General features: G+C 35.3%; 1 protein-coding gene across 1 annotated transcript in view; it reads left to right on the top strand.

Moving 5' to 3' along the window:
* The window catches only part of ass1 (argininosuccinate synthase 1), a 41310-nt gene extending 19194 nt beyond the window's left edge, over nucleotides 1-22116 (top strand). The window contains exons 10-15 of the mRNA XM_051894664.1: nucleotides 5360-5444; nucleotides 6594-6658; nucleotides 13105-13236; nucleotides 15004-15160; nucleotides 19119-19184; nucleotides 19268-22116. Of these exons, the coding sequence (XP_051750624.1) occupies nucleotides 5360-5444; nucleotides 6594-6658; nucleotides 13105-13236; nucleotides 15004-15160; nucleotides 19119-19184; nucleotides 19268-19316 (554 nt within the window). The 3' untranslated portion in view covers nucleotides 19317-22116. The remainder of the gene's footprint in view (nucleotides 1-5359; nucleotides 5445-6593; nucleotides 6659-13104; nucleotides 13237-15003; nucleotides 15161-19118; nucleotides 19185-19267) is intronic.
* Nucleotides 22117-25259: the final 3143 nt, after the last annotated feature.

Here is a 25259-nt window from a genome sequence, read left to right as displayed (position 1 = left end):
TGTCCCTTTAAATGCAAATGAGCTGCTGCTCCCGCCCCCTTTCCAGAAGAGGGCAGAGCTTCAACAGATCGCGCTTCGGTCGCTCAACAACAACAAAGCTGGAGAATCTCTCATTTTGCAACAAAATAAACAAATCAGACAGTTTATATATTTGCTATATAGCGTATATATCACCTTACGGATGAAGTTGGATAAACTACAGAGCTGTGTGATGATATAGTTTGCATTTTGCAACAGTATTGACAGTTAACATGCTAACGCAATAAAGGCACAAATCTCATGTTTTTTATTGACTGGATAATGTGCTGGTTAACATTTTAATTGCACTAAAAAATTATTTAATGACAATTTTACTAGCTAGGTCTTACTGAGTGATCAATTAATTAATCTAAAGTAGCCTAAATAAATTGCAAATTTGCATAAATTTATTTGCGTAGCGCTTTTCACAATACACAATGTATCAAAGCAGAAAGTCATGATGTTAATGTTTATAATATCTTAATATCTTCATGCCTTATAGTCATATTTACATTTATTCATTTAGCGGATGCTTTTATCCACACTGTAAACACGAATAAGTTGGCAAAACTGAAAAAATTTGAGGCAATCAGTTTAAGAAAGTTTAAGCCGAACTGGCAGATTTCTATTTTGTACTCATACATTTTAATTATTCTTAACTTGAAATGTTTAAGTACACTAATTCATGCATTTATCCAAAACTATAATGTAACCTAATGTATACATTTTTATTAGTGTAAACATGATGGTAACTCTCCAAAAACCTAAAATAGCATAACAAAACATTAATCACTACTAAATCTCCCACTTAATATTAATCTTCCACACAAAAAAAAAACATTATATAACACTTAATTTTGGCATTTAAGCTCCCTTTTGAGTGCCATGTGCAAAGCATGCTGGGAAACAGAAATCCCAGCCCAGTTTCAGTTAAACTTAAGTTCGTCTAAATTAAAAGTAATAAGTTCATAAAACTCAAAACAATGAAACAGTTCAGTTTACTTAAAATATATCAGTTCTGTGAACTTGAAAGAAAAAGAAAGTGCTAAATACTCATAAAAGTAACTAATTTGTTTAATTTGAGTTTGTCCTACTCAAACCAATTAAGTATTTTGAGCGTTAGGGTTTACAGTGCATTTAGTAGTTTAAAGCTGGGCATTTTGCAATGATACAAGCAATCAAGCAGTTGATTTTTGCTGAGTTTACTGTGCAGCATATATAGTATATGATGAAAAAGCAGTGAAGTGTTTTCTCTTCTTGTTACTCAAAGAAACTGTTTTCAAGCAGTTAAACAAAGTGCGTCAAGACTTCGTTCCCATATTTTTTGGGGAATTAGAATCTCAATAGTTGTGTGGGACCCCAGTGAACTAGTAATGTGATTTTATCAGACAGCGATGTCATTGTGCTCTATGATCCGTTTTGATCGGCCATCAGTATTCATAGATATTTGAGCACGTCCATTTAATGTCCATGAGAAAAGCTGTTTTAGTGATTCTCACAATAGCAGCCCCCCGTCGCCGCCCCGCTCCTGTAAAGACCTGGTTTATCTTTCTATTCTGTTGCGCCTTTTCTTCTCTTCACTTTCTCAGCTCTCTCTCTCTCTCGTTGATAAAAAAGAATTTTAACTACCAAACCTTTTCCCTCTTGTCATTTTAACCCCCGTTTCTTTGCCACGTCTTCTCCTGCTCCTCAAAAGGGGAACGGCGCAAAAAAAAAGAGGAAAGAGTGGAAAAATGTAAAGCAGTAATTTTTCCTACAACTGTGTCTTCTGTGCCATTGTTGCTTTTCTAAGGCAGAGGGAACGAATAGAATAATGTGGATAGACTGGAGAGAGAAGTGGACGAGAGACTCTGTGTTCACGCTGTGTTTAATTTATTTGAACTTTTAATCTAATTATTAACTATTTGAAGGGCTCTGGAGCTTTGTTAGCCGCTGCCCTGTGGCCCGGGGTCTCTGGGTTTGGGACGAAACGCCTTGTCTACCGATATTTGTCTCGGCCAGTGTCATTATTTACTCTAAACTCATATTCTGTTATTCTCTTAAGTTTTGAAAATCTTCATTCAACTCTTTTCCATGCATAGTGACACTCAAGCTTCAAAAAATGTCACAAAAGAGGATCTTGAATCAAAGATTGGACACGTTTGATGGTGTTAACGTCCGACATGCGTCATATCTTGCAATCAAACATCATAGCACCATATTTTTATAGTTTTATTAATATTTTTAATTAGCTTTTATTTTTATATTACTAGTTTCATCATGTGCTTTTGTCATTTTATTATTTAAATATTGCTATTTAGGTTTAATTTATTTTTATTTCAGTTTAGTTTTAGTTTTTATGTATTTCCAGTTAATAATTTTAGTGCTTCAACCTCAAACTTATTTTATTTTCTCATTTTTCAACTAATGTTTTGGGGTCAAGCACCTATTGAAATCGTTAGTTTTCTTCTTCTTCTTCCGCTCTTGAGTCTATGGCAGACCGTAGAACCGTATGGTAAACAGTTATGAAATTTGGCACACAGATAGAGGACAGTCTGATATGTTACCATAGCAAATTGGGAGTCTCTACCTCAAACCCTGTAGCGCCACCAACAGTTCAAAGATTCACTCATGTTTATGCTCATAACTTTTGACGCGCAAGTCCTAGAAACAAAAAAAATTTCATGATGTCATTTCCGTCGTGAAAATTTTTGAATTTTCCAAAAAACCTACTTTTTCAAACTCCTCCTAGAGTGTTTGTCCAATTTGCATGAAATTTGGTATGTAGCATCTACTCACACTCCAGACAAAAAGTTATTAAAAGATTTTTGATCGGCCAATCCGTTCTCGTATAGCGCATCAATTAATTTGACGCAGAGCATGCAAAAATGGATTTGATGCTGTATCTTTGCAATGATTTGGTGAATTGACACCAAACTTGGTATATGTCATTACAGGCATGACTTGGGGGTACATGCACAATATTGTCACAGCGCCACCTACTGGTGCCGAGATACGAAAAATGGCTATTTTTGCTTATAACTTTTGAATGCCTTGTCCTAAAATCATGAGGATCTCCTTAGATTTCTTGAGGCATGCCGAGTTGAACGATATCTAATTTTCTTTGGTCGGCCATTTCAGGTGTCGGCCATTTTGAATTTTGTCATAAAATGCTGTGTTTTACGAACACATGAACGTATCGTTATGAAATTCAGTATGATTCATCAAGGCCATGTTCTGAGAGGACCTGTAAAGTTTTAGGTCAGCGCCTCCTAGTGGTCAAGAGATATAATGAAATTTATGAAAATGCTTATAACATATGAAAAATTTAACATATTGTCATTTAATGTATGTCATTAGATTTGGTGGCTTTTGCCAAGTCCTATGATACCATATGTGCCATATTCTATCATACTTACTGTCTGCCATATTGAATTTTATTCAAAACCTACTTTTTTGAACTCCTTCTACAAAATGTGTCCAATTTGCACGAAATTTGATATGTAGCATCTACTCAGACTCCAGGGAAAAAAGTTATTAAAAGATTTTTTTTTTAATTAAAAATAAAATATTTAAAAAAAAAAAATTTGATCAGCCAATCCGTTCTTGTATAGCGCATCAATGAATTTGACGCAGAGCACGCAAAAATGGATTTGATGCTGTATCTTCGCAACGATCACAGCGCCACCTACTGGTGCCGAGATAGGAAAAATGGCTATTAATGGCTATTTTTTAAATTCAGTATGATTCATCAAGGGCATGTTCTGAGAGGACCTGTAAAGTTGTAGGTCAGCGCACCCTAGTGGTCAAGAGATATAATGAAATTTATGAAAATGCTTATAACATATGAAAAATTCAACATATTGTCATTTAACTTACATCATTAGATTTGTTGGCTTATGCCGAGTGCTACAATACCAAGTTTACCATATTCTACCATAGTTACTGTCTGCCATATTGAATTTTATTCAAAACCTACTTTTTCGAACTCCTCCTACAAAATTTGTCCGATTTGTACAAAATTTGGTATGTAGCATCTACAGACACTCGTGACAGAAAGTTAATAAAAGATTTTTGATAGACTCAACCGTTGTTTTATACTGCGTCAACAAATTTGACTGCGAGCACGACAAAATGGAAATGCAGCTGTATCTTTGCAAAAGTTTTGTGTATTAACATGAAACTTGGTACATGTGATCACAGGCATGACTTGAGGGTGCATGCAGAGTTTCGTCACAGCGCCACCTACTGCTCAGAAGTTATAAACCATGTTATAAGTGCTTTAACTGATGTAATTTAAACGGCTTTATCCTAACCTCATGATCACAGATGTCCACAAATATTTCCTTTTCTGCCCTTATTCAGCTTGACCCCATAATTGCTGCTTGCAGCTATATTTACATTTTATTCAGATTTAAATTAACAGAAATGTTTTTTAACTTTTAGTTAACGATAATAACCCTGCTTCAGAAGACTTGAAATATGTAGTCTGAAATATGTTTGTTTGTTTTGTCCTTTTTGGAGCTTGACAGACATGATCGCTATAAAAAAAAGCATCATAAGAGTTTGAGGGTAAAAAAATAATGATTAAATCATTTTAATTTTTGGCTGAACTATCCAGCTTGTTCTTTTAGGTGTCATTATTCTCACAGGGCTTTACATTTACAGCTGTGAAAGGACGAGCAAGAACCGCAGGCTTTCGTTCATGATTGGCAACTGTGAGCGTGCTAAATGCTAATGAGACCCGTGTATGGATCTTTTCTTTCTTTCTTCTCCGCCCTCTTTTCCTTGTGTTCCTCCTCCTCCCCCCCCCATAAGGCCGATCCATTCGTATCCTCCACCTCTGGCCTCTGAGCAGCTCATTTCACGCTATGAATAAGTCGACTATTCAACATGATTTATTTATGGGAGTTCAGTGTGTTTGAGAGCGCAGGACCGGCCATCACACTGAGTTCTTCCACTTTAGATCTACAGCGATGCAAAAAAAAATATCTAGACACTTCATTGACACTTAAACATGAAGGTCATTGGTTTTTAAAACCAAATATATGTCATTTATTTTAAAGTAAGATGTACATTCATAATGATAAAACAACAGATATAGAGTTGAAAAGGAAGAATATTGTTTGTCTGTCTGTCATGTTATCGCTCTATCATTTTGTCTATCAATTATGAAACCGATATGATTCAGCTATAAAGCAAATATTGTTCTAATCCAATACTATCAGTGCAGTCAGATCTATAATGCAGCATGAATGAATATTAAGTGTCTTTTAAACCCCAACTAATCAAGCCAGAGGTGACAGAAATGAATCAAAAAACCTCGTGAGATTGTTATACTAATGTATATTCATACTTTCAGGTGTTCCAGTCAAAGTGACGCATGTTAAGGAAGGAAAATCCAAAGAAACTCCACTGGAGATCTTCTCCTACCTGAATGAGATCGGGTGAGCAGAACCTGCCATGATGAATGAACTTTACAGTTCAAACACAGTATTTACTGTCAATTTATGATGTCTTCAGCTGCTCAATGCTTGTGTTTTCACTGTGGCTCCTTAAAGGGTTAGTTCACCCAAAAATGAAAATTCAGTCATTAATTACTCACCCTCATGTCATTCCACACTTGTAAGACCTTCGTTCATCTTCAGAACACAAATTAAGATATTTTTGATGAAATCCGATGGCTCAGTGAGGTCTGCATTGCCAGCAAGATAATTAACACTTTCTGTGCCCAGAAAGCTACTAAAGACGTATTTAAAACAGTCATGTGACTACAGTGGTTCAACCTTAATGTTATGAAGCGACGAGAATACTTTTTGTGCGGCAAAAAAACAAAATAACGACTTTATTCAGCAATATCTAGTGATGGGCGATTTCAAAACACTGCTTCATGAAGCTTTACGAATCTTTGTGTTTCGAATCAGTGGTTCGGAGCGTGTATAAAACTGCCAAAGTCACGAGATTTCAGTAAACAAGGCTTCGTTACGTCATAAGTGTTTCGAAATTTCACTGGTTCACCACTGGGGGGCGTGACTTTGGCAGTTTGATACACGCTTCGAACCACTGATTCGAAACAAAAGATTCGTAAAGCTTCATGAAACAGTGTTTTGAAATCACCCATCACTAGATATTGTCGTTATTTTGTTTTTTTTGGTGCACAGAAAGTATTCTCGTCGTTTCATAACATTAAGGTTGAACCACTGTAGTCACATGATTGTTTTAAATATGTCTTTAGTAGCTTTCTGGGCATTTGAAAGTGTTAATTATGTTGTCAATGGACGCCTCATTAAATCCATTAAATGGATTATTAAATCCACATCCAAATCCATCAGATTTTATCAAAAATATCTTAATTTCTGTTCTGAAGATGAATGAAGGTCTTACAAGTGTGGAATGACATGAGGGTGAGTAATTAATGACTGAATTTTCATTTTTGGGTGAACTAACCCTTTAAGGGGGCATTCAGAAACTCTAGATTTGATCCATTCATAAACAGCCATGTGAACATACAAATGTCATTTTGTACACTTTATCACTTGAGAATATATGCATTGTTATTAATTTATTAATCAATAACCTACTCTCTCGTTTCAAAGTGGAAAGCATGGTGTGGGGAGAATCGATATCGTGGAGAACCGCTTCATAGGAATGAAGTCAAGAGGTACGAATGTCAATTCATTACATTTACATTTTACATTTATGCATGTGTCAGATTCTTTTATCTATAGAAACTTGCATTGCATTCAAGGTAAACATTGAAGATATTAAATCTTGTTTACTGAAATCCATTTGATCCAAATGAAGTGAGTTTGTGCTTAAAATAAGAACGAATATCTGCCAACGGAGTCAGAAAAATAATCTTGTTTTTCCTTTGAATTAAGTTTATTTTTCTGACCCCACTGACAGATATTTGTTCTTGTTTTAAGCAATTATTAAATTCACATCTCTGTAAAGAAAGAAATAACTTGTGGCTCTTACTAATGTTTGTACTGGAAAACAAGACAAAACATGTGTTGTCGTGAAACTTCACAGTCGTTGTATTTCGATTGCGCTGGGGTCCGAAACCTGTTTGTGACAGTGCCGTCCCTCCTCACAACGCTCTGATTGGCAAATTGACTCCGGCTTCACAGCAGAGTGGCAGGTAGGAATTGGAAAATACGGAATGTCTTGTTTTCCCCGCCGGTTCACAGAAGATCGGAGCTGAATGTGGAAGTCGGCGTTTAGGATTTTCAATAAAGTCCCTGACAGGCTGTGTTTATGTGACACGGTCCAGGAGAATGAAGTGAACTGCGTGTCACGCTCTTTCAGAGGTTCAGATAGTCACTGTCAGCTGTCGACGGAGCAGCAAATGAAAGCAGAACCCTCCTGAACTGATCCATAATGTTCATGATCATCTGATTTCTCGTGCATTTCACAATCTTTATTTTTTGTTCTGTGTTCATATACTAGATTAAAAATACTTTTATTCATCAAGGATGCATTAAAACTGATCAAAAGTGACAGTAAAGTAACTTACAAAAGGTTTTTATTTCAAATAAATGCATTTTTTTTTAACTTTCTATTTATTAAAGAATCCTGAAATGTATCACAGTTTCCACAAAAATATGAACTGTTTTTAACATTGATAATAATCATAAATGTTTCTTGAGCAGCAAATCATCATATTAGAATGATTTCTGAAGGATCATGTGACACTGAAGACTGGAGTAATGATGCTGAAAATTCAGAGGAATAAATTACACTTTACTATATATTCACATAGAAAACAGCTGATTTACATTGTAATAATATTTCATGATTTTTACTGTATTTTCTAAAAGCAGCCTCGGTGAGCAGAAGAGACTAAAACAGTTTTAATATTCAAGAACAATAAAAAAATCTGAATTTTAGTGTATTTTTAATCCTATGAACAGTCATGGATATTAGGAAATTAATGGAAATTAATTCATTTTAAGTAAGAAGTTATGGTAAATTCTATATTATATTAGTGAATATAATGAAGTATTAGAAATGGCATCTCAAGCTACACTACCAGTCAAAAGTTTGGAAACATTACTATTTTTAATGTTTTTGAACGAAGTCTCTTATGCTCATTAAGGCTGCATTTATTTCATAATAAATACAGAAAAAACAATAATATTGTGAAATATTATTACAATTTAAAATGATGGTTTTCTATTTTAATATACTTTAAAATATAATTTATTTCTGTGATCAAAGCTGAATTTTCAGCATCATTACTCCAGTCTTCAGTGTCACATGATCCTTCAGAAATCATTCTAATATGATGATTTGATACTCAGTTATTATCAATGTTGTGTTGCTTAATATTTTTTTGGAACCTGTGATACTTTTTTCAGGATTCATTGATGAATAAAAGGTTTAAAAGAACAGCATTTATTTAAAATAGAAATCTTTTGTAACAATATACACCACCGTTCAAAAGTTTGGAGTCAGTCATTTTTTTTCTTTCTTTTTTTTTTTTAAAGAAATTAATACTTTTATTCAGCACGGATGTGTTAAATTGATAAAAAGTGATAGTAAAGATTTATATTGTTAGAAAAGATGTATATTTTGAATAAATGCTGTTCTTTTTAACCTTTTATTCATCAATGAATCCTGAAAAAAGTATCACAGGTTCCAAAAAATATTAAGCAGCACAACTGTTTCCAACATTGATAATAAATCATCATATTAGAATGATTTCTGAAGGATCATGTGACACTGAAGACTGGAGTAATAATGCTGAAAATTCAGTTTTGATCACAGGAATAAATTATATTTTAAAGTATATTAAAATAGAAAACCATCATTTTAAATTGTAATAATATTTCACAATATTATTGTTTTTTCTGTATTTATTATGAAATAAATGCAGCCTTATAAATTGTATTTCATGTTTTAAAAAATGCATGTAAAACCATGTAGTAAAAATAGTTTTTTATACTATTTTTTAAATAGTTTAGATTTAAGCTGTTACTGTGTACATATACTAGATTTAAAATACTTATATTCATCAAGGATGCATTAAAACTGATCAAAAGTGACAGTAAAGTAACTTACAAAAGGTTTTTATTTCAAATAAATGCATTTTTTTTAACTTTCTATTTATTAAAGAATCCTGAAACGTATCACAGTTTCTACAAAAATCTGAACTGTTTTCAACATTGATAATAATCATAAATGTTTCTTGAGCAGCAAATCATCATATTAGAATGATTTCTGAAGGATCATGTGACACTAAAGACTGGAGTAATGATGCTGAAAATTCAGCTTTGATCACAGGAATAAATTACACTTTACTATATATTCACATAGAAAACAGCTGATTTACATTGGAATAATATTTCATGATTTTTACTGTATTTTCTAAAAGCAGCCTTGGTGAGCAGAAGAGACTAAAAACAGTTTTAATATTCAAGAACAATAAAAAAATCTGAATTTTAGTGTATTTTTAATCCTATGAACAGTCATGGATATTAGGAAATTAATGGAAATTAATTCATTTTAAGTAAGAAGTTATGGTAAATTCTATATTATATTAGTGAATATAATGAAGTATTAGAAATGGCATCTCAAGCTACACTACCAGTCAAAAGTTTGGAAACATTACTATTTTTAATGTTTTTGAACTAAGTCTCTTATGCTCATTAAGGCTGCATTTATTTCATAATAAATACAGAAAAAACAATAATATTGTGAAATATTATTACAATTTAAAATGATGGTTTTCTATTTTAATATACTTTAAAGTGTAATTTATTCCTGTGATCAAAGCTGAATTTTCAGCATCATTACTCCAGTCTTCAGTGTCACATGATCCTTCAGAAATCATTCTAATATGATGATTTATTATCAATGTTGGAAACAGTTGTGCTGCTTAATATTATTTTATAACCTGTGATACTTTTTCAGGATTCTTTGATGAATAAAAGTTAAAAAATACCAGCATTTATTTAAAATAGAAATCTTTTGTAACAATATACACTACCGTTCAAAAGTTTGGGGTCAGTCATTTTTTTTCTTTCTTTTTTTTTGAAAGAAATTAACACTTTTATTCAGCACGGATGTGTTAAATTGATAAAAAGTGATAGTAAAGATTTATATTGTTAGAAAAGATTTATATTTTGAATAAATGCTGTTCTTTTTAACCTTTTATTCATCAATGAATCCTGAAAAAAGTATCACAGGTTCCAAAAAATATTAAGCAGCACAACTGTTTCCAACATTGATAATAAATCATCATATTAGAATGATTTCTGAAGGATCATGTGACACTGAAGACTGGAGTAATGATGCTGAAAATTCAGCTTTGAACACAGAAATAAATTATATTTTAAAGTATATTAAAATAGAAAACCATCATTTTAAATTGTAATAATATTTCACAATATTTTTGTTTTTTCTGTATTTATTATGAAATAAATGCAGCCTTAATGAGCATAAGAGACTTCGTTCAAAAACATTAAAAATAGTAATGTTTCCAAACTTTTGACTGGTAGTATATATTAGTTTTTATTATAAATTAATGCTGATATTTCAATAAAGACATTTTTAAAAGAGTTCACATTTTATATATATATATATAGAGAGAGAGAGAGAGAGGATATTTATACAATTTATAAATTGTATTTCATGTTTTAAAAAATGCATGTAAAACCATGTAGTAAAAATAGTTTTTTATACTATTTTTTGAATAGTTTAGATTTAAGCTGTTACTGATGGGCCAGTGTTATGTTACTATTGTTTATATATTATTATAGTTTTTATTAATATTCTGAATTTGCTTTTTTGTGTTTTTGTCATTTTTATTAGCTTTTGTTTTAAGGATTAATACGTTTTTATTTCAGCGTTAGTTTTTATTCATTTCCAGTTAAACTGTTTTCAGTTCGTTGATCAGACAGCATCTCTAATAATGAAGTTATTCATCTAATATTTTATTTCAGCTTTATTATTCAGTTTTTGTAGTGACTCTGATGCGTGTCTCGGCCTCAGGCTCCAGTTATTAAGCCCTTCACATCAGGTGACCGTGTTGGTGGAGTGTGTGTTTGTGTGTCTTTTGAAGTGTTAAAGCGGCATTAACGCCACGCTCCTCGACCTGAGCTCTTTCTGCCCGGGCAGGAGTGAGGAATGATAAGCCGGTCCGTGTTACCTGTGTGGAAGGATGCCTGAAGGGCCCACGAGACATTTAACCTCTCAACACACAAACACAAACACATCTGAACTGTGTAAAAGATGAATGTAAATCAGTGTCGGCATAATCTGTCCTCCTCTAGCTTCATCTCTTGGGATCTTAATGCCTGACGGTGTTAGAAGAGACTTTTATCAGATTTTCTTGATGCTTTAGTCCCTCAATCTCCTGCACTAAATCCCACTGAGTCTTAATGTATCAGATTGCCTCTTTTCAGGATTTAAGAGATGGGTAATTTGCTAAGTCTTGTTTTGGGCAGGAGTTACTGTGGCGTTTAGGGGTTTGGACTGAGAGCCGCTTCTTCTGCCCCGAGGAGACGGAGATTGTTTTACACGTAAGACTCTGAGAAGTCAAAAAAGCTTTTGTTTAGTAAAGGAATCGAAGATTTAATAGAAGAAATCTTTGGTCTCAAATAGTTTTTGAGCTGTTTTGGTGACTTGTTTGTTATTTCTGTTACACTGGGCAAACTTTAACTTCAGTTTGTTTTACTTAAGCCACTTTCAATCAAACCCATTGATTTTATATATATATATAATTATAAAAAATAAATATATAAAAATTAAATTCAATGTTTATTAAATCAAACCCACTGAACTAAAAAAAAATTATATATATATATTAATAGTTGACCATTGGAAAAAAAAAACACTTTATATATACATGTGTGATTTTGTATATTTATATATTTTATTTATAGATAGAGATATTATATATAAAAATATGCAAATCATATACTTTATATAAAATACATATAATGTGATTTATATATAATATGATTTTTTTTGTTTATATATGTATATATAATTATCGTTATAATTTTTTTAATCCAGTGTGTTTGATCATAGTAAATCTGACACATTGACTGATTTTATATATATATATATATATATATACATTTATTTATAGAAAGTTGTATTCATTTTATATATTTATTTTTTATAACTATAATTATATATATGTATATATAATTATAAAATAAATATATAAAATTTAATTCAATATGTTTATTAAATCAAACGCACTGAAGTAAAGAAATGTGTGTGTGTGTGTGTGTATATATTTATTTTTTATAATTATAATTATATATATATATATATAAATTAAATTCTATGTTTATTAAATCAAACGCACTGAAGTAAAAATGTGTGTATATATATATATTTATGTTTTTTTTAAGTTCTGTTAATTTTATATATTTTTATACCTTTATATGTATATATATGTGTGTGTGTGTGTGTGTGTGTGTGTGTGTGTGTGTATATATATATATATATATATAATGTGTGTGTGTGTGTCATATATAGAGAAAGTGTGTTTGATTTAAGTAAACATATTGATTGATTTATGATGGGGTAATATTTAAGGAATCATATATAGGTTGAAAGCCCTTTGAAAAAGCCATATTGGTTGATTTCTTTGATCTGAATATATATTGGTGCGTGTTTTTCCTGGTCTGTCGATTCGACACAATCTATCACCAGCGTGTGTGTTTGTGTAAAGACTCTGACAGCTCTGAAGAATAGCCGGACGTTCATCATCTCCGCTCCTGTACTCTGATGGTCTGTGACCCTTCAGACAGCTGAGTGAAAGCTTCATTTCTGTGTGTCAGACACACGTGCGGCTCTGAGGGGGGAAATTGTAGGGTAGAGCGAACCTGACCGCTGGATCCTGACAGAGGACGATTGTTGCGTTTCCCTGTTCTATTATCATTCATCCTGCTGTCAATGTGCCCATCAACACCTGTCGCAGAGGCAGTGGGGATTTGGATTTATTGGGATTTTCCCCAAAAATAACCACAGAAAATGCAGAAAGTCCAGCCTGCATATAGTTTCTTGTCCTCTCACTATCTGTCAATTAAAAGTGTACATAAGAGAAGAAACAATCAATTCATGTTTTCATTTTGTTGTGCCCGTCAGGTATCTACGAAACCCCTGGAGGAACCATCCTGCTTCACGCTCATCTGGACATCGAGACCTTCACGATGGACCGGGAGGTGCGGAAGATCAAGCAGGGTCTCGGGATCAAGTTCTCGGAGCTCATCTATAACGGTACGGATGCGGCTTGAGCTCAGATCAGCTGATCTACAGTTCAGTTCCATCAAAGAGGATGCAGAATTGCAATTCAAATTTGAATTTTAAGGAAGTAGAATTAAATTGAATTTAAGTTACATGAACTTCTCAGAAATGTAACGTGTGTTATTTTTAACTAGAAAAGAGACTTTGAATGTTGGTGCAACAAACCAGCGTCTGGAGGTTTAAATAAAAATATTTGAATTTTATAGGCACTGTCTCTCCATCTGTCTATCTATCCGTCTGTCTATCGTCTGTCTGTCTGTCTGTCTATGTCTATCTATCTATCTATCTATCCATCTGTCTGTCTGTCTATCCGTCTGTCTATGTCTATCTGTCCGTCTTTCTATCTGTCTATCTGACTGTCTGTCAATCTGTCTGTCTATCGTCTGTCTGTTTATCTATCCATCTGTCTGTCTGTCTATCGTCTGTCTATCTGTCTATCTATCTATCCGTCTGTCTGTTTATCTGTCTATCCGTCTGTCTATCGTCTGTCTATATGTCCATCTATCTGTCCGTCTTTCTATCTGTCTATCCGACTGTCTATCTATCTGTCTGTTTATCTATCTATCTATCTGTCCATCTGTCTGTCTGTCTATCTATCTGTCCATCTTTCTGTTTATCCGTCCGTCTATCCGTCTGTCTTTCTATCTATCCGTCTGTTTGTTTATCTATCCGTCTGTCTGTCATCTGTCTGTCTATCTATCTATCTATCTATCTATCTATCTATCTATCGGTCTATCTATCTATCTATCTATATATATATATATATATATATATATATATATATATATATCTGCCTGTCTCTGTCTGTTTATATATACACACATTTGCAATGATGAATGTGATAAAAATGTAATAAAATATATTTAATTATCTATTTTTTTTTTCAAATAACTAAATATTTTACAAAGTTTTAATGTTTTTTGTAATAGTTTTTGTAGTTTTTATTCTTCATTTTAATTTTATACTTAATTTTAAATTTTTTTATACTTAGTTAAGTTATATATAATATATAATTATTTATAATAATATATAATTATCTGTGTGTGTGTGTATATATAATAAATCTAATAATTAAACGTAATTATATAATTTTATATAATTAAATAGTTTTTGTTTAATTATATATTTATTAAACATTTAAGTTTATATTTAAACACACACACACACACATATTGCAGTTAAATACACTTATTGACTCTCAGATATACTCTCTCTCTGTGTCTGTGTGTGTTGTGTTGTCTCAGGTGTCTTAATCTGTCTGTTGTGAGCAGCAGGCCTCTCTCTGCTCCTCCTCTCTCATAATAGGATTTGGCCCATTAGAGGCTGATTACAGAGGCACTGCAATTAAAGCGGCATGGGAGCGCGAGGGCCGGCGAGGGCCACGTCCCTCAGAGGTGTGAGCAGCAGGACTCTCGCCGCAGATTAAACTCATTAGAATTTTACACTGAGAAAATGAAGCCGCAGAGAGCCGGTTCAGTCCACGTCCCACAGAGAGACGGGCTGCTTCACACACCTGTGCGCTGAATATATTACAGCCCGAACGGGACTTTCGCTTTTGACAACACTGCAAAAAATGATGTATTTTTGTCTCGTTTTCCAGCACAAATATCTAATATCTAATATCTTACACATTTACTGCAGAAGCAAAACGACTGAAGATATTTAGTCTCGTTTTCTGAAAAGAAAAGTGAGTTTGTGCTTAAAACAAGAACTAATATCTGTCCTTCTCTCTCCGCTCAGGGTTCTGGTACAGTCCGGAGTGCGAGTTCGTCCGTCACTGTGTTGATAAATCCCAGGAGAACGTGGAAGGTCGTGTGCAGCTGTCGGTCTTTAAAGGACAGGTGTACATCCTCGGCCGCGAGTCGCCCAAATCACTGTACAACGAGGAGCTGGTCAGGTAAAACACGACATCCTCCCGTTGATTCTGCTCTAAACCTCAGGGTGTTTGAACATCTGCATTCAGTCTGCTGAAACAGTGCAGGGGTTCGTGAGATGATGAAAAGCTAATAATTCATTATATTTTATATTAAAATACATAAATGAGGCTGTACGATAATCGCCATATAGCTTATTGATTGTGATTATCTAATTGAAGGCTGTAATTTTATTAAATATATTATTATATTAAAAATATATCATTAAATGTATTCACTCTGAAATAGCATAATTTATTTAAATATAATAATAATTTACACATTTGCATAATTTCCAACATTTTGTGGACAGAAGTTTACAGCATTTTACCAGTATTCCGCCAAAATAAAAGCTTGAGGATCTGAAATGTGAAAAATGAAGAATTTAAGACATAAATATTAGTTTTGTAACTTAAATGAATATATTTGATAATTATAATTATATTTTTATTTTAAAGTGCAGTTGTAATTTACAACAGTGATACATTTCTGTTTTCAATAATTATAATTTTTATTATTTAAAAGTCAAGAATTTAAGACATAAATATTAGTTTTGTAACAAATTAATAAATTTGATAATTAAAATTTTATTTTAAAGTGCAATTATAACTTACAACAGTGCTACATTTCTGTCTTCATTTGTATAGTTAATAATAATAATAATTTTTATTGTTTAAAAGTCAAGAATTTAAGACATAAATATTAGTTTTGTGTCTTAAACTAATATATTCGATAACTATGTTTTTATTTTAAAGTGCAATTGTAATTTACAATAGTGTAAATTACAACAGCGTAAATAATTATTTTTTAAAATATTATATATTATTTTAAAAAATTACATAATTAATTATTTATAATTATTATTATTAATATTTTTTTATTCAGTTTGATAGGGTTCTTAAAACACCAGTGTGAATGTAATGTGGACTGAGAGACTATTAAAAGTAAAAAGAGGTTTGACTCACTTTAAAGTTCAGATACAGTCAAAATAAACTAAAACTAAATCACATTGCATGTCATGTGATCGTAAGAGAAACGTGAACATGTGAATGTGTTGATAAATTGTTGAAATGCACTATGAGACTTTAAGAGAATATTTTGCTGTAGTAAAATAGCGTCACAACAAAACAAAAGTTTAATGTGAGCAGTGAGTGTGCTGATAAATATGAGGGGTTTGTATTGCTGTGTAATGATGTCATGAGTCACATGAGCTTCTCTGAACAGTGAGATCATTCAGGTTTGACCTCTGTGTGTCCTGAGGGCAGATCAGCTCATCTCAGCGCTGACCAAAGCTCCGGTCCAGATGCCGCGCGCCGCTAATGGCCTCTCAGCCGTTTGGGGGAAGTTGCACGTTTCATGCCGTTTAAGCGTGGAAGCGTACGGTTGAAAGGTCGAACCCTCTCCTCGTCCGGCCGCTTTAGCTCAAGGGGACAGAACGTCATTATGATTGTGAGCTTTTAGTTTGGGATCTTCTTTTGTCTTACTCTAAACTAGGGCTCCATGATTCATCGAAATACAAATGAAATGGCGATATGGCTTAGTGTGATCATCAAAGTCTGCGACGTAAAGAGGCCCTTTTACAAAGTCTTGATGTTGTTTTCAGGCTCTACTAGATTGAATGTTGATTATTTTCCTCATATTCTCCATTGTTCAGCTCCTCTCTTCCCAGTCTGTCAGTAACGCTCTGTTTAGTTCCTGTCTCTATGAAGCCCCGCCTTCTGAAAAGCACAATGTGCTCTGATTGGTCGGCTGGAGCAGTGTGTTGTGATTGGTGTTTGGGAAATGTCCCGCCCCTTACCATAACCGCCAGTTTCAACACACTACTAACTAACTCAACCAGGCCCCGCCCCTTTATTTGGGCATTTTGGATTTTTTGAAAAAACTACTTTTGCGAACTAGTCCTAGGTTTTTGTGCAGTGCAGCGAGATTCTCTGGAGTCTGATTGTCAATAATTATCAAAAAAAGTTGAAATTTTGATTCACGGTCTCTAAGGGCGCCAAAATGTTTGAAGTGGGCGGAGCCACTTTTACTAAAATGGCTATAACTCGTGAACGGAATGAGATATTTTCACCAAATTTGGCACACCTGTGTAAGAGCTCATTCTGTGGTTGCGTGAAAAAGGATGCCGCGACTGGCCACTTGGTGGTGCTATAACAGGAAAAAAACATGAAAATGGCTATAACTACTTCACCGTTAGTCCGATCGACTTGAAAAATGGCATGCAGTGTCTTTGTCCAAGGTGCCATGATTGTGTATGAAGACATTGACGTATCTCAAAAAACATGTCCGCCATCGGCCAATGAAATTTGAGCAGCTATCAGACAAGGTTAACGGAGGCCGATCGGAATGAAACTCGCTGGGCCTGTTTGACTCACCGCCCTAGAGGCCTGTAAGAAATTCGAAAGAAATCTGCCTTCGCATTTTTCAAATGCGTAAAGGATTGTGTATTGCCCAATTTTTTGCACATGCCTACGACATTCATGCCACATGGTAGAACTCCACATTCTGAGCAACTTTGTCTCTAGGACCGCCGCTGTTCATCGAATCATTCGTTAAATATTGGAGATTATTTCAAAAACCAACTTTGGCGAACTAGTCCTAGGTTTTTGGCTCGACCTCTACTGTTGAAAAGCTTTAAAAACCATATGTTTCTGATGGTAAATTGCCTTTATTTGCTGTAAATGGTCTTTTCCATCTATGATCGAGATGATTACAGGCTTGCTAATTAAAACATAATACCTTTTACACATGTGCTTATAGCGCTTTAAGCGCTTGAACCCCGATAAATGCTGCTTTTTTTTATTTTACAGTGAAATATTACAATAGTATGGAAGTTTGCTTCTGCTACGGAATAAGAAAATACAAAAGATAATTATGATTCTGACTATTTTTAAGTTTATAAGTTTATATCTTGAAATTCTGAGAAAAATGTCAGAATTGTGAGATAAAAACTCGCAATGACCTTTTTTTTATTCAGTAGCGGAATTAAGCTTCCATACAATAGTGATATTTCATATTTTGTTTTTATTTAGTGTTTTTTACTTTGTTTTTAGTGATTTTTATTTAATAATAAATATTAGTATAAATATTATAGTCAAATGTTGGTCAAATTGTGCCCTACAAACAAGCACAGCAACCCTGGAATATTATTTTTATCAGTAAATGCAATTAGAATTTTCCCACAAATCATGCAGCATTACTCTTTCTGTCAGCAAAATATAATATTCTAATAAATGTAAAAATACACAAATATTCAGTAAAATAGTCCAGATGTAACTAGATGAAACTATTTTTATCGACGCTCTTTGGCATTGAGTTAAATTACGTTTATAATCATCTTAGGTGGATAGTTGCACAGATGCATGCTGGGATTGCTCTCTGCATTTGGACACGTTTGGCCAGAACAAGGTGTCTTATAATTACGCTGCTTACCTTTTGAAACGGACTTTGCGTCATGAGCGCGTCTGTGATAATGTGAGCAGCTCACCAGACCATCTCACGACCAAACGGTGTTATTAACACAGCGGTTTCCTCCCACATGATGCATCGATCTGCAAGAAATGTCACAATGTTGTCCTGCGGCGATTACACCGATACAAGCAGCTGCGATTCAGATGTCAGTCGGTCGAACGCTCGAGACCTGGAGGGAGTCGCACTCATTAACACGGTCAATGAACGATTTATGATTCAGTCTTGTGCTCGTCTTTGTGTGTTTTAACAGCTGCCATATGATGCAACTGTTTCTGTACTTCATAAAAAACTATTGTAAACGTGGATCATAATCAGAAATGTTTCTTGACGAGCAAATCAGCATATTAGAATGATTTCTGAAGGATCATGTGACGGGATGATGTGACTATTATGGAAATTGGTTTTTAATTTTCAGCAATTATTGCTGTATGCCGTATTGATCCGCCTCCATCTCTGCTTTGTGTTTAACAGTATGGATGTGCAGGGCGACTACGACCCCTGCGACGCCTCTGGATTCATCAAGATCAATGCGGTCAGGTCAGTGAAACGCTTCTGGTCTGAATGAATATGACCTTCTGTATCTCATCAGGATGTCTTACAGATGTTCCTCTGTGTTTTAGGCTGAGGGAACACAACCGTCTGCAGGGAGCCGCTCCGAAGAAACTTTGATTCAATCACATGATGTATGGACAGACGTGAATGATTATGATTACTGCTCAACATGTATAATCTCAGCAAACAAGGAATGTTCTCAGAACTTTAGCTAACGTTCTGACAAGGTTATGAACAAACGTTACAATAACACACTCGGGTTCTGGAAACTCCATGCGTTTTCTCCATAGGGAAATTGATTTTTTACGATAACTTATGAACCATTAAAAACAGACCTACTGTGATCTACGAGGTAGTATTTGCTTCTGCTGAAGCCGTCAGCCCGCATTATTTCAGCTTTTTTTTTTTTTAATAATCGTGTTATAAATAAACTACATTACCCATGATGCTGTACAGAACATCAGCGAGTTGAAAAAAGCAACATGCGTCAAAAGATCGATCTCTCCGCGCTCTCAAAATACTTAAATCTTTGTATATATATATGCTTATTTTGCAATAAACGTTTTTTTATAAATATAATCAACATTTTGTAAATGAGTAGTTTTATATTTCTTAAATTGTTTTTAATTCGATTATGCTGTTCGCAATGCTTCATGGGATTGTAGTTCTTTCTCTCACTAAAGGCCCTGATATACTTCAAACAAAATCGAAGAACGAATTGTCGTGACGTCATTTCGAACAAAATCACGCCCAAAATGAATTTCATTTCTGGAGTTTGAAATGGCTTGACAAAGCGAACTCTCAGGAAAAGTTCGCTTCAGTTGCAAAACACCTTCACACTACTGGTGCGTTCAAGTCCTCCTGGGAAGTTCGTATTTATGAGGTGGGAAGTCATTGTGTTCATGACGACAGGTGCGTTCAAGCAAAGACTATAGAACAACACAAGACGCGTCACTCGTATTGTTTTGAATGGGAGAAAGTGTAATGCGCAATATGGTGGAATAAGTCCCGCCTTCAAAATAAGAGCCAATCGCCGACTGGTAAAGTCATCGCGTCACTGCAGCGGCCGTTAGAAGCTCCGGTTTCTATAGAAACAGTCAGACGCGCGCCTCCGAAATGAGGCACAAGAGACGCGCATTTAGGTCTGCGCATGCGCATTAGCTTGATCCAGCCTGAAAAATACAGTTTTTTTTTTTTTTTTTGTCATGATTCGAGTGTTTGGAAAAAAATTTATGAGACAGTTGTTGTCAGATTTCATTGGTGATTTCAAATATGAAATTTAATCGAAAGCTTGGCAAACAGCTTTGGAGAATTTGATGTTTCCCCATTCAAAGTGATAGGAGCTGCATGATGCCCGAGAGGCGTTTCAAAGATGGCCACCGAGTGAAATGACTTGTCTTAAAGAGACTTTGGTTCAAGTCACTTTCGTCAGAGTAAGATGGCGGTGTACCTTCTCTTAATGAATTACACAAAAATACAGCCCTTATAGAAAATGAAGAACAAAGAATGTGCATCAGGTGTGTTTTGCTTTTTTATGTTTTTAGCTAATTTTATGAAGCCACTGTAAACTTTATCGTTACGTATTATAATGTTATATTACAATGCTACCATATTTTGTGCAGGTAATTAGCTTACTTCATCGTAAATATAAAAGCCGGACAGTGTCACTGCTAAATACTTATAATACTGTGATATTCGGTCATGTTTCTCACTGACACGCCCCCAACTCATACAGATCAGGGCTTAAAGAAAATCCCGAACTTCCCACTCGTATTTACAACATTGTGGTGGCGTTCATGTGCGTTCAGCTCGTAAATACGATCTTTTCGACATGACTTGAAAGCACCATACCAAATGGTCCGTGACTATGTTGCCGCATCCCCAAATAACATGATATTTAGCCCCTGGAATGAGAATTTTCAGCCAAAAACGCAGATTTTACCACCTAGAATGCGATTTTTACCGGGAGAGCTCCCAATGAAACAATTGGGCTAGTTTGAGTAGCAATTGGGCGGCTTTTGTTGTGAAAACCTGGCAACCCTGCTTCTCTGACTCATTTCGTCTGAGTCCGTCGAGGTCAGAAAACATGAACACACTGGATAGCCGCTTTATAGTAGAAGAAAATGAAGTTGTGTTTCTGATGGAATGAGGCACTGACACAGTTTTCTTGATACTGTAAAGCTGCTTACTTTTCAGCAATCTATTGAATAAAATGCCATAAATGTGACGTGACGTTACTGGAGTGCTAATTTTCAGAGCTTGTGCTAAATTACCCTTGTTGTTATGATCAGATTTTAAAAAACGTTTTCTTTTTTTTTGTTGTTGTTTATTTCGTTACTGAGAGGAAAGCGCGCGGCACATATTTACATATTCATCTAACCGTCGCTCTCAGCAGTGTGGGCGGAGTCAGATGTTCGATAACAGTATATCGCTGCTCACGTAACTTCGTTTTACCCCTAAACACAGAACAAAAAAGAACTTCACCGTGAGTATACCGGGGCTTAAAGCCGTGAATTAAACAGTCTTGTACTTCTGTCCGATTTTCAAAAACTTTTTTGCTTCAAATCAAAGCGCAAATTTCAGCACTTTTGAAAAAAGTGGGCGGTGCTAATTCACGCTATGTTCAAAGTTATCTGGTTTCATGGAACGTTTTTCTGAATTCTTGAATTCTGAATACTTGTTTCGGAGTGTTCAGAGAACGGAATCAATGTTCTGTTAACATTCTGTTAAAAAGTTTCCGGACATTAACAAATAACATTTTCATAATTTAATGGGAACGTTGGCAAAACGTTCTTAGAGCATATTTTTGTTTGCTGGGATGCTTGATATTACTGTAATTCTTATTTCTGATTGAATACGCTGCATTTGAAGCCTTTGTAAAAATGCTGATAAAGATAATAAAGCACCAGGTTCTTCAGACGTGTCTGGTTTCTCACTGCAGATCCGTAAAGCTCCACACGCTGCAGACAGAGAAAGAACAAATAACCATCATGATGTGACATCCTTGATCTAAAAAAATGTTTCTCTCTTCGGCAAAGCCATTTACTCTCCGTCAACAAATACTCCTGCACTTCTCCCTCTTAAGGTGCAAACTAAGGCTTTCTGATCCCTTTCCATTTCTGTTGGATGTTGTGATCGAGGGGAGAGAACCTGGATCCCCCGCTGGCGTTGGCTCTTTCAGTCGGACCTGAACCCCCTGCCTCGGCTGCTCAATTACACCGCAGGCGTCTCCATCCGCTCCTCCAATTACCACACCGGCCCCTTTATTTACAACCACGTGCATACGTGAAGACAAATTGCCTCGAGATCACTCGGGCCTGCTACAATTTGGACATTTCTTCTGCCGAGATGAAGCCACAGTTGAATTAGTCGCTCAGGCTGAAGGCTGTGTTCAGAATGACATGCTACACACTTACTGCAGTGTGTACTGTAGGATGAACGCTTTTCTCTAGGTATGAATATACACTCTTAAGCCGGGGTCACACTGTACGATTATAATAGTCCTTTACGACTTTTGCTTCTCAGACTTGAAGATGTTCATGATCCCCGCTGTAAGCCATGTCACACTGTAGGATCAGAAAACAGATTCGTTTTACATCATCAATCCGTGACGCGTTCGGTGACGCGAGCTGCATTTACATGTGGGATAGAAATGGTGGTTAGCGAACAGAAACAATCTCTAGTGTTCATTTTGATCATGGCACAATATGTAAGATTTTGGATTAAAATATCCAAAAACCACTAGAACAGTCACTGCATGAAAAGTCTAATTTCCGGGTTAAATCGGACATTGGAAATTTCAGTGAAACTTGAGGTGTACGACCGTGTGCGACAATTTCCCAGTCGAGCGTGGGGAATCCCGTACCCGTCCACACACTTGAGATGCACTGAGAATTTCGGATACAGGATTTTCCTGATTACATACACTGGACGTGTTCAGAGATTCCCAGTAGCTTATACCAGCAATCGCTGATATATATTGTTTTGTTGACTTGTGTACTTGCATTATCCCAAATGTTTCCAAGAATGGTCAAATCCAGAGAAATAAGCAGTTTTAACCAGGACACGGAGTGTGTCCGTGCGTCGCCTATCAATGACATCATACCCTTGATTTCCTCGATTTTATTTAGTAGAAACCATGGAAACACCTGTAACGATTAGTCCAACTGAAGGCGAGTTGATGAACCCATGTGCAGTTTATTGTAATCCAAAAGTGAGCAAACAGACAAAGCAACCATTAGACTTGACAATAACACTCACCAGCAGCAGCGTTACATAATCAATACACAAACAAGTAATATGGAGAGCAAGAGGCTTAAATACATGAACTTAGTGAACACATGACTAAGACAACCAATGGGCAAGTGACACAAGGGACAAGGGAACTGAAAACCACATGACCATAAACAACCAATCAGAACATGACACATAGACTTAAGTGAGCACATGAGGAGCAAAGGGAAGCATGACCACAAACTAGATTAAAAAAAAGTGTGTCGAGACAAACTTTGAAGTTTGCTTGAAAAAGCCCAGCCAGAAAGTTTGAAGTAGTTTTAAAAGCTTAAAGTTTGAAGGTTTTCAGTTTGAAAGTTTAAGTTTTAATTTAGTAGTTTAGATACTCTAGGTGGTTGCTAGGGTGTTGATATGTGGTTCCTAGGGTACTCCGAGCGGTTGCAAGGGTCTTATGTGGTTGCTAAGACGTTGCTATGTGGTTGCTAAGGTACTCGGGTAGTTGCTAAGGTGTTGCTATGCAGTTGCTAAGGTGTTCTGAGTGGTTGCTAGGGTGTTGCTATGTGGTTGCTAAGGTACTTGGGGTGGTTGCTATGGTTTTGCTATGCGGTTGCTAAGGTACTCAGGATGGTTGCTAGGGTGTTGCTAAGGTATTCTGGGTGGTTGCTAGGGTACTTAGGGTAGTTGTTAGGGTGTTGCTTTGCGGTTGCTAGGGTATTCTGGGTGGTTGCTAGGGTGTTGCTATGCAGTTGCTAAGGTATTATGGGTGGTTGCTGAGGGTGTTGCTATGTGGTTGCTAGGGTACCCATGATGGTTGCTAGGGTGTTGCTATGCGGTTTCTAGGGTATTCTGGGTGGCCGCTAGGGTGTTGCCATGTGGTTGTTAAGGTACTCACGATGGTCGCTAGGGTGTTGCCATGCCATTGCTAAGGTATTCTGGGTGGTTGCTAGGGTGTTGCTATGTGGTTGCTAAGGTATTCTGGGGATTTGCTATGGTGTTCTGGGTAGTTGCTATGCGGTTGCTAGGGTGTTCTGTGTGGTTGCTATGCTGTTGCCATGGTGTTCTGTGTGGTTGCTATGCAGTTTCTAGGGTGTTCTGGGTGGTTCCCATGAGATGGATAGATAGATTGATTGATTGATTAAATGAGTTTATGAGTTTGAAAGAGTTTCAATGGATTAGAAATAGTACATAGAATGGCAGCTTCATTGAGTCTAATGGGCTTCAGTGTGTTTAAATTTGAATTTTAGCAGTTGGAGTTTGAACAGTCTTCGCTCATGTGAACATTCCGTCAATGAAAGTCAATGGGATTTTTCCGAGTTTTAATAGTCATTTTTAGGAAAACCATAAGTGTGCTCAGTTAGAAAAGATAAAGCACACTAAGTCAGAACAGTCTGAAGGTTTGAGCCGAATCTGGTAGTTCTAGCTTTAAACCTGTAGGAGGAGCTAGAGTCAGAAATTTTAATCTCAGAAAAATAAGTTCAAATAGCATTTCAGTAAGTTGGCTTTTCCAAGCCAACTTAACAAGCAACATGAATCAAACTACAAAATAAAAGACATGAAATCATGAACATGAACATGAACAAAACTATACATTACAACACCAAAGACGCTTTAATATATTATGTGTTTTATTAGACAGGTGAGCAACTGTTTAGATACATTCATCAACAGAAAACTAATCATGTTATATAGCTCAACATGTTTAGTCTTATTGTTTAAATCTCGTTTTCTTGATTTACTGCGAGTACCATATTTTACCATACCTAATATCGATCTAGTTTACTGCAGTGTGCAACAAGTGTCTCACAGCAGCCGCCGAGCGAACGCTCA

The sequence above is a fragment of the Ctenopharyngodon idella genome, chromosome 5 (genome assembly GCF_019924925.1).
Source record: "Ctenopharyngodon idella isolate HZGC_01 chromosome 5, HZGC01, whole genome shotgun sequence".
NCBI classification, from domain to species: Eukaryota; Metazoa; Chordata; class Actinopteri; order Cypriniformes; family Xenocyprididae; genus Ctenopharyngodon; species Ctenopharyngodon idella.
The sequence above is the reverse complement of the archived record's forward strand: the minus strand, read 5'-3'. Positions and strand labels throughout refer to the sequence as shown.